The sequence below is a fragment of the Blennius ocellaris genome, assembly GCF_963422515.1.
Source record: "Blennius ocellaris genome assembly, chromosome: 15".
Lineage (NCBI taxonomy): Eukaryota > Metazoa > Chordata > Actinopteri > Blenniiformes > Blenniidae > Blennius > Blennius ocellaris.
Genome location: NC_137664.1, coordinates 12211731 through 12221480, shown reverse-complemented (window position 1 = coordinate 12221480; position 9750 = coordinate 12211731). Strand labels below are relative to the sequence as shown.

Here is a 9750-nt window from a genome sequence, read left to right as displayed (position 1 = left end):
ACTGTAAAATCACCAGTTCCTAAATTTGGATACTCTCGGAAAGAACACACATTCTGTAATAGAATTACTTTGAGTGACACAAATTTAAACAGTGCACTACACATAATAGGGAAACACCAGACAGGGTTATGTGAGCAATGTTGCACTGAAGAGACAGTTGTACATGTTTAATTTAATTGTCCTCGTTATGAAGAAAGGGCAGTTCTGGAAGCTGAATTGAGAACGAAATGAGTTCACCAATTTTCAATTAATAGTGTTGCCCACTGTTCGAAACCTCTGATCACATTCCTCATACAAACGGGATTAATAGATAGGATATAAATATTACTCTCTGGTCACACTCCTGAACAATAGGGGGCGGTAATGCTCCATTTAAATGGTTGCTGACCGCCTTTAAAATACAACGAAGAAGAAGAACACTCCCCTGGTGTTATTGTAGTCCCGCACAGTCTGTTTGGGGCGCAGGAGAGTTCTGCATATACCCTCCTCTTCTGGAGACTTTTGCATCGTGATTAAACACCAGACATCACTCTGGCAGACAGTGGAGCACTGGAAATAACACTGTTCAACAGTTTTCCAAGCACGGCTGGCTTCAGCTGGCTGGTCCCGCGGCACTGCTAGCCGGCTAGTTTGTTAGCAGTTATGGAGTGGCTGGGTAACGGAGCTTCACTTCAGCCCGACGAGGAGTTCAGCAACGACCCAGCTTCGACTCCAGCCCGGGGCAACTGCGGGGTTCATCCTCACCAGCAGGTACTTCTCTAATGCCAAGTGGCCGGGTCACTGTCAGGAGGTTTTCCTTGGCACCATGCAGATAACTTAACAGTATTAAAAGCATGCTAACAAGCTAAGCTTGTTTGAGGCTCTGTGGAGTGAGTCCAAGCCAAGTTACATGGCGTGATGCTTTGTGACATGATGTCTGATTTTATACTTTGTTTTTGTCGTCGTCTTCCCATCCTTCATACAAGGGAGTCACCTCATCTGCTGGGTCATTTATAGTGTATGCCATGCCTAATGCTAACCTCGCACAAACCCATATGTCTCTGTCGGCTAACCAGCTGACCCGTGGTGTCCTCGCCTTGTCAGGAGGAAATTGTCCATAAATAGGAAGGGCAGTCAGATCAGATCAGAGGCCACAAAAAGCAGCAGCTCCCGTCCACAGTCCCCCAGGTCCTCTGTATTTCCAGACACTGACAGCTGAGTGTGATAGCTGTTGTTGACCACAAAGAGCATTTGCCTGTTTGGTCACCTACGTAACTATGAATGAAATAGAAAGGAGAGTTCGTTTATGTTTAGCCCCCTGCTGGAATCCTCCTGTAACAAATGGTGTTCCTGGCCATCCATGATGAAAAGCTTTTAGTTTGTGATTCTGATTCTGATCCAGCACATTATAGGCTCAAATTAAATAAAATCAAGTAGTTCCCCCCAAGAGAATGTGGCCTTATGGGACTTTTTTATCGAAACATTGCATAAACAGATTATGGTGGTGTGTATTACAACACACTTTAGTTGTGAGTCCCGAAATGTTAATACAGTGCCCCACTGAGCAAAAACTGTTCCAAAACACGTCTAAAAGACATAATCTCTATACATCTAGAAGACGTCCTCAGAAGAGTCAGAATGAAAGTTTTATAGATGTCTTTCTTGGACATTGTATTAACATCTTGTCTGGTTGACGTATGGAAGTCAATGAAAATACATTGTGAGGACAGGGTATCAGTCTATCACAGGACACATACAGGTGTAATTTAGCATCACCATTTACAGTCACATGCATGTTTTAGGAATGTGGGGGGAAATCAGAGAACACCGATGCTCATATAAGCAAACTCCAGAAAACACCTCCAGCTGGATTTGAACCCTTAATCTTCTATTCTATCGACTGACCATAACACCTATGAGACAGCTATGTTCAATGTTTTGCAACCAAAACAATAAATGGTCAAAACTTAGACATTGTGCATTAAACTTCATATGCTGTCTCCTCTTGCCTGTCATGATCTTCTTCCCTCAGTATTTTAATGACAAATCAATAATCATGGACTTAACAGACAGCTTGTGACCTGTCTCTTAAAACTGATTCTGGGTGCCTTAGATGTCCATAATTTGTATTATTGTCAACTACGCTGCCTGTCAGACGTCCAGATTACGGCCTGTTGAAACCTTTATTTTCGACTGGTTCTGGCTGTTGAATAGAAGTCCAGATTACAGCCTGGACAGAGAGACGTGTTTTGGACATCTATGGACATTGCTTGCTCAGTGGGATAATTCTCAACCATCCGCAGTCTAATACTCACATCCAAGGACATCATACATTGACTTAGTTATAAAATCTATGTGTTGTTCTTGTAGTGGATATCTTAATGGTAAATTCTTCAGTAATTTTGTTTTGAATAAAGAGTGAAACATCTGCACTCAACGCAGAATGTTAGTTGATGTTTTTCAAAGTTTATTTTCTGATTTGTCTTCTGAAATATCTCATTCCAAACGATGCTGAACGCTTCACACAAGCCGCCGTCTTTGCCACTCTGCGACTGTGCCATGGCGTCGCTCTGCCAGAGCCAGCAGCGCTGCCTCAAGGCCTCCATCGTGTCGAGCTGGAGGCTGGCTGAGGCGCAGGACCAGTTCTGTTCTTTAGGGGTCCACAGCTCCGAGTCGCTGGAGCAGGAGCGCGCTCGGACTCTGGCCTGCCCCTCGGAACTCACGCACACAGAGGAAGAGTGGCGTCTGAAGGAGAGCATGCTGGGAGGTCAGGAACCCAGCCGCAGCCCCGTGCTTGGCACTATCGGAAGTTGGGACGTCTTTGATAAGGCAAGGCATACACAGAAGTGGAAAAATTAAAATTGTTTTGGTGGTCATCTCAGATTGTACCTTGCTTGTATTAATGATGCAGTTGTATAGGTGGGTCTTGAAAACCTGGTGTGCGATTGAGAGGTTAATTTTTCCACAAAGTGTAATTCAAACAGTAACATTTTCCTTATATATTATACATAGGCTCAATTCACTTAATTTTTGTATTATTTATTTGAAAAATTAACAATACTGGATTCTAAACAATATTTAGTTACTTGAGACTCATCATCACATTTGAAAACACTTTCAAAACTGAATCTTTTGACTTCAGAAATAAGTAGTTAGTTAATAATATTATACTTGTCCATTTGTAATGTCTTTGCTGTTTTTTTCTAGAGCATCATCAATGTCCAGAATCAAGCTGCAGAACAGGATCAAGACAAGTCCCCATCTTTTCTTCAGAAGTATGAACAAGAGCTTCGGCATTTTGGTAAATGATATTAAATCATTCTCGGTCTCATCAGTTTGAAAGACAGTCTCGTTAATTATCAGATGTTAAACTTGTGGCTCACCAATTATTGACAGGGTGTCCATTCCAGCCTCACTCAATGTTTTATTCAGGAATTTCATCACGTGTGCATCCAGATGCATCACCTTGTGTTTAGCCATTTTTATTCAGGATGACAGTCTTTGATTTAATTTTCATTATCAAGTGTACATCACTTCCAGTGTTCTGTCAGAACACGAGCAACATGTGCGGCTGCTGGTGTTTTCAATAGCGACAGACATGAGAAGTGAGTAGATGGTGTTTTTGTTTTGCTCAACTTGATATTAAGTGTTTCCTTTATCAGGTATGTTGCGGAGATGGGACGACAGTCAGCGGTTCCTTGCAGACCTGCCTCAGCTGATTTGCGGAGAAACGGCCAACTATTTAATTCTGTGGTGCATGAGACTACAGCAGGAAGGGGTAAATTATGTTTTTTAGGATTCTGGCTGCTCCCTTCAGGGGATGAAATAATAATACATTTCTAATAATCATATTAAATGCATCCCCAGGACGTCTAGAGTTATTTAAACATTAGATTTTTAGGTTTTAAAAGTTTGCTGTGAGTAAATATATATAACAATGGAGGTGAATGTTTTCCTGAAGAAGGTTAAGTGCGAGTGAATTTAATTCACAGAAATAATTTATTATGACATGCTTCAGTGATGTTAAAAATGTAGATTGGTCCTATATCTTAGAGATAGGGACGACAAATACAAATCGCTTGTCGACTCGTTCTCATCTAATTGTGAAGGTAAAAAAGTTCATATCTCAGCAGTGAAGCTCCAAAATGGACTTAAGTTAAAGAACAAAACTGTGAAATTGCATATGCAATAAGATAACATGGTATTAACACTGTGAACTAAATGGCAATGTTGGTGCCGCTGCTTGGCATCATTAAAGCTGTGGGAGTGCTGGACTGTGTTGGTTCCTGCTTGATCGTTCTCTTTCCTGTGTGCAACAAACTGTGCAAGGGTATAATTAACTTCCCTCCCTAAAACAAACATCGAAGCCATAAACACATGTTATGGGAAATTATTATATGCCACTGAAGGATTCTGCTTTCTCTCAGGATCCCGCTCAAAGCCATGTTTATTGTTTCGTTTTGGCGAAAGCAAGGGTTCCCATCCTGGTACATATAATAATTTTTCATAACACACACATTATCTTAGTAGTTATTAGACAGGTTTTGTTTGTTGATTGCTTGACATAATAATTACCCAACCAGTCGACTCGGAGGACCATCAACTAGTCAGAAACTTCTTTCCACAATCCGCACAATGCGTGCCGTGTTGGTGTGACGCTTTGCATTCCCGCACTCCTGACTTTATATTTGCCTTCAAGAAATGTGCACGGTGTGGTAGAAGCGTTTGTGTGCGGTCAAGAATATGACTGAAAACCTGCAGTCTCAATGTTTTGTGCTGTGCCCTGTAGAAAGAAGCGCTGATGGAGCAGGTGGCGCACCAAGCTGTAGTTATGCAGTTCATCCTGGAGATGGCTTCAAACTCCCAGCAGGATCCTCGAGGCTGCTTCAGACAGTTCTTCCATAAAGCCAAAGTAGGACTTCCATTTTCCTTTCCACTGAAAACTGTCCTAAGACCCATGACGGAACTTAATTATTTAAAATCCTTTTATTAAATAAATTACCACACCCCAGATGGTTATCTAAGGGTATTTTAATATTTGAAAGTCGGCATAAAATACTTGTTTGTGCCGTTAACATGATGGAAATATGTTAAAAGGAATGTACGGTACTTGATATATTTCAAAAAGAATAATGTCACACTGATTTAACCATTTCTTTCTTGAAAAGCATCTACATTTATTCCCCACTGTTTCAATGGGAAGATTAGCTCCATGCTACTGAGGAACACAGCCTACTATACATATCCTTGATGGAATCTTGTGTTACGTCTCGCTAACGGTCTTTTTGTTCCTTTTGTAGGAGGGACAAGACGTCTATTTAGAGGTCTTCCACACAGAACTTGAGGCCTTCAAACGGAGAGTCAAAGAACACACAGCAAAATGTAGAAGTGATGCACACAATGTTGAGCAGCAGAATACTGGCACAAACTGCAGACCCATCCCAAAAGCAGTCACAGACTCTTTACCTTTTGTGAGTACTGGTTGCTTTTTTTTTTTTTTTTTTTAAGCTTAGTGTGGATGTGATTTATAGCCTGCTTGCAGTTACACCATCCAGCTGTGAGGTGGTGCAATTGAGCTGTTTTATTCTAGTCCTGGTTCTCCTTCCATCCATCCCTCTTCTTCACCTGGAGCTGACCCCTGCTGACTGTGCACGGCGCATCCTGAGGTCACAGGTCAACTGTCCATCACGGGGGAAACACATTTATACATACAGGCAATGTTAAAAGACACGTTTTGGGACTGTGGTGCAATCCGCACAGAGAATGAGTCAAGATTCAAACCCGGGGACAGTCGTGCCGCGTTGGCTAAAGTACGAACCACTACACCACTGTACAGCCGCGTCGTCCACTGAGTCTTCATGACACGAAGATGCAACAGTTATTTCCACGTCAGCGTGCTCATGTTCACTCTCACAACTTCCAAAACATTGATATTTGATGTTTTTCAAAAGCATTGACCACAGAGTTTAATATATCCCAGGGAATCGTAATCTTGTCTTTGCAAGTGATACCTCACTCGACGTGACAACACCTGTCTTAATTTGTTACCAAAGGGTTTAGACTGAAGTTAAACTTATTTTGCCTGTCTCTGTACATAATACAAGTAAAGCTTCAACAAGTACAGAGTAATATAGAGAGGGGGAAATGCCCCGCTGGTTACTTAAGTATCAAACTTTAAAATTCAACTGGTTGGTCAACTGAAGAAAATGTATTCCAAAAAGTTATTTTGGTTTTTAAAAGAAATGTTTACACAATTCTTACACGGAAGGCTCAGTTCAAATATTTTTATATTCTGAGGTCCACATTTTATTTTAAATCTGTTTCGACAGGTTTCAAGTTTGGAAAGTTTAGCTGAATTATTGACCCATAACTGAGATATCGTTAATCAGTAATAAATGTCCGGAGTGAAAGCTAATCATTTTTCAAATCGGCTGATGTCTGGGTGCATGAAAATACGGTTCTTTCTCATCGCAACAGTTCACAAGTGTTGGATCCATAATAACTCACCTTTGTTTATAATTTGAACGCAATTATTGCTAAACAAATCCAATGCTTATTTAAAAAAATTTTTAAATCTGTGTAATGCAGACAAATATGTGAAATTATCGGAAGTTCAACGAGACAAATTGGGTGTGAGGGAATTTCACTCTCCATGTGTCGGGATTGCATTTTCTTGGATTTTGAAAAGCGTTTATTGAATGTGTTTTACTTCACTCAAAATAATTGTGAACCACGTCTCATTTAATTTTAAAGCCGACCATAAGCTGCCGTTTGACAAGTAAACAGTGTGAATGGTGAGCACAATCTTAAATAAACAGCACTATCAGAGCAGGGTCAGTTGGATGGTGTGAACACACCATGAGGGAAATACTCAGTCTCACTCGCACGCCTGTTTCAAATGGACGGATCACTCTCGGGCCTCACGGCAGCCGGTTTTGAAACCGTTGATTTAATTCTACTCCAACCATTGACGGTTTCCCCAGAAACTAGGTTTGAATGAATCATCTAAAACAGAACCCGATCTTTGATCTCTTTGAACAGATTGTAACAGCTGACATTAAATGATACCGTTTCATACTGAGACTAGTTTGTGTACCAGCTCCTTTCACATCAGTCATCTGAACAAAAAACCTTTTTATAAATGGGGGGGGGGGTAGGACTGGCTCCCTCCGTTGGCCCCATTGGCGCTCTGGCTGCCAAATGTCCACACTGAAAAGAAGAAAACTTCCTCTCGATAAGCGTCTGTCGACAGTGAAATTGAATCTGCATATTTTGTCTGTGCTCGACGGTGATCGTTTGTTCTCCTCCCTCCCAGATGGCAGAATATCCCATGAAGCGTTGTATAGAGACCGGACTTTGGACAAGCACAGGGTGGTGGACAAAGGAGGACACTACAGAGGCGGATGACATGCGCATGATGGAGACGTCTTAGGAAATGTAGGACCAGCCACTGCTTTTCTTCCATCTCCGCTATTTTACCCGTTTAGGAACCGCCTGGGCTGTAAAGCGCTCCTCTCACAGCCGACCGGGCTGGAAAATGTTGCAGCAAAGCAACCGGGTCTTCTGTGTTCCACCGTTCAGCAAACTGCAGGAAAGCAAGTTTCGCAAGTGACAATTTTTTTTTTTTCTTTTTGGGTCACTGCTGCTTTTCGTCGGTTGCTGTTTTCAGCCTCTTGCAAGGTGGTTCCTGTTGGATCTGTTAACAACTAAAATGCATGCTGTGTCATAACCACCTTTTACCAGATGGGCTTTTCAATCCTTTCTGTGGTTCTTGTGCAGCAGTAATAGAACTTGCAGAATAAGGTTGTTTTCCAGACAACACAAAGAATACATCAATAAAGCATTTGAACAAAAACTGGTATCAACCAGCTGTTCGGACTCAGGGTGGAGGAGGATGTTTACCAGATCGTGTTAAGTCTGCGGGGGGGGGGGTAAGCATATCCGACTAAACATTGGATTTATGTCGCGTAAATGGCTTTTTCATTTTAGCACTTAAGCAGTCTCGACAAGCTTTTACATGATCATTCACATCCACTCACTCGTCATGCAAGCTCACCATTTGGAGAAATATGGGTGAGATAGAGCATGAGTACTGAGCTAAAGCTGCTAACGTTTAACATGTACTCACTGCAATACATTGGTCATTGCCCGATTTTTACTTAATTTTGTGTTCAGGTTGTTTCCATGGAGATGTGTTTATGCTTTAGACATTGAATCCATCTTCAGAATACTAATGCACCAAGGTAAAAGTGCATCGTAGAAAGAATAGAGAATAACATCCTGATGAGATTATGTGTCATAATAATTGACGATGTATACTGTTGCAGTTTCAAAGTCAAATGTTTTGAGAGTTTGGTTTTTTTTTGCATTTGTTGGTGCTGTAATGCAAATCGTGTCTAAAGGCATTTACAGACATACAAGCCTGTGTGGATTTCCAAACTTTACATTTGATCTGAATCATAGGGGGGAAAAAAAACATGTCTGGTATTTTAACATTGAGGACAAAGTTTTTATAAATAGCCACACACATGGTTAATGGAGTATTGTCTGAATGTTAAATGTATCCAAAAAGTATTCCTGAATTTGTTATGGCATTGATAGATGTAAAATATAACCCACTGAAAAATTGTATCCCAAGCCTTTTTTCTTCCCTTTTTTGGGAGGTCGGCTCACATTGTTCTTTTAAGTTCCCCACAGCTTTCAGGCTTTCACATGACCTGCATACAAAGGAGATTTCCACAACTCATCAGGGCTCTTAGGCCGATTACAGAGACGTGAGATGGAAAATGTAGCATTTCTCAGTCGTAAGGTACCACAAGTTCGAATATTGAATTAAATGCACAGTTTATAAGACAGTACTGCTCCTCTAAAGACAGAATGGCTTTGGTTAGTGAGTTTTATACTAGTTGTGTTACCTGTCAGGTGTATGAATGTGTGTAGTTCGTGAGAGATTCATAACTGGATCAGCAGATGCGGTTTGTGCATTAAAGGAAGGATGAGGGTGTTTTGGATTTTGTTTTCCATCAAGTATTCATTTGTGTTGTCTGGACGGGCTTTAAAGCTTAAAGTTTGTTCATAACCAAACATAAAACCCTTTTTCCGCTCATTAGTAACATGCACATTTAAATTTGGGCAGACAAATGGGTGTGAACTCAATCTACAAGACATCTACTGTAAAACAACAAACAAACGTGTATTTCCAGGTAATGTAAAAACTGCCGAAAATTACAATATACAATGTTCTTGCACGTTTGTTGTGCTTTTGAAAGAGTGCTTCTGATTTTTTTTTTATCAAATGTTTCAAAAAATCTAGTTTTCCATCACCTTAAATGCTTAATATAAGGAAACCATGAGCAATGACAATGTGCATGCTTTAATGTATGCAAGACGATGTAAAAGGGGATATTCAAAATGACCTGCTCTTCATGCGACGTGTCTTTTAGAGATTTGAAACCTGCTTAATTTTACCTTGAGTCTCGTTTGACAACATGCATATGGACTCCAAGTGGCACAACGCAAAGTTTCATTCATGGAGGTTTTCATTTGAGCACCAGGGTGGGATCAGTTCATATCATGCCAAAATGTGTCATTACTGTTCATTGGATTTGTATCTTGTTTTTTGGGGTTTTTTGTTGTTTTTGTTTTTTTGTCAGGGTATGTGATGTCATAGACTAGAACAAACTCAAGTTGCTTGTTTCTAGCACCTGAAGCCAAGTTCTAACCACCAGTTTTCTTCCATAAGTGCTCTGTGCAGACTGCTCTGTGTTCCAG

The 9750-nt window shown here is 40.8% G+C and overlaps 1 protein-coding gene across 1 annotated transcript; it reads left to right on the top strand.

Moving 5' to 3' along the window:
- Positions 1–449: 449 nt before the first annotated feature.
- On the top strand, positions 450–7877 carry cdc37l1 (cell division cycle 37-like 1). Its single transcript, XM_080509612.1, has 7 exons — positions 450–750; positions 2509–2808; positions 3187–3280; positions 3642–3757; positions 4769–4891; positions 5280–5450; positions 7295–7877. Exons 1-7 carry the CDS (start codon positions 643–645, stop codon positions 7409–7411), a joined length of 1029 nt encoding a protein of 342 aa, XP_080365738.1. The 5' UTR covers positions 450–642; the 3' UTR covers positions 7412–7877.
- Positions 7878–9750: the final 1873 nt, after the last annotated feature.

What these genes read in the sequence shown, in the direction of transcription:
- cdc37l1 (XM_080509612.1), top strand. Translation starts at nt 643, where the DNA reads ATGGAGTGGCTGGGTAACGGAGCTTCACTTCAGCCCGACGAGGAGTTC. An exon ending in TGAGACTACAGCAGGAAGGG is followed by an intron (nt 3,758 to 4,768) that starts GTAAATTATGTT and finishes TGTGCCCTGTAG; the next exon opens with AAAGAAGCGCTGATGGAGCA. An exon ending in TCACAGACTCTTTACCTTTT is followed by an intron (nt 5,451 to 7,294) that starts GTGAGTACTGGT and finishes CCTCCCTCCCAG; the next exon opens with ATGGCAGAATATCCCATGAA.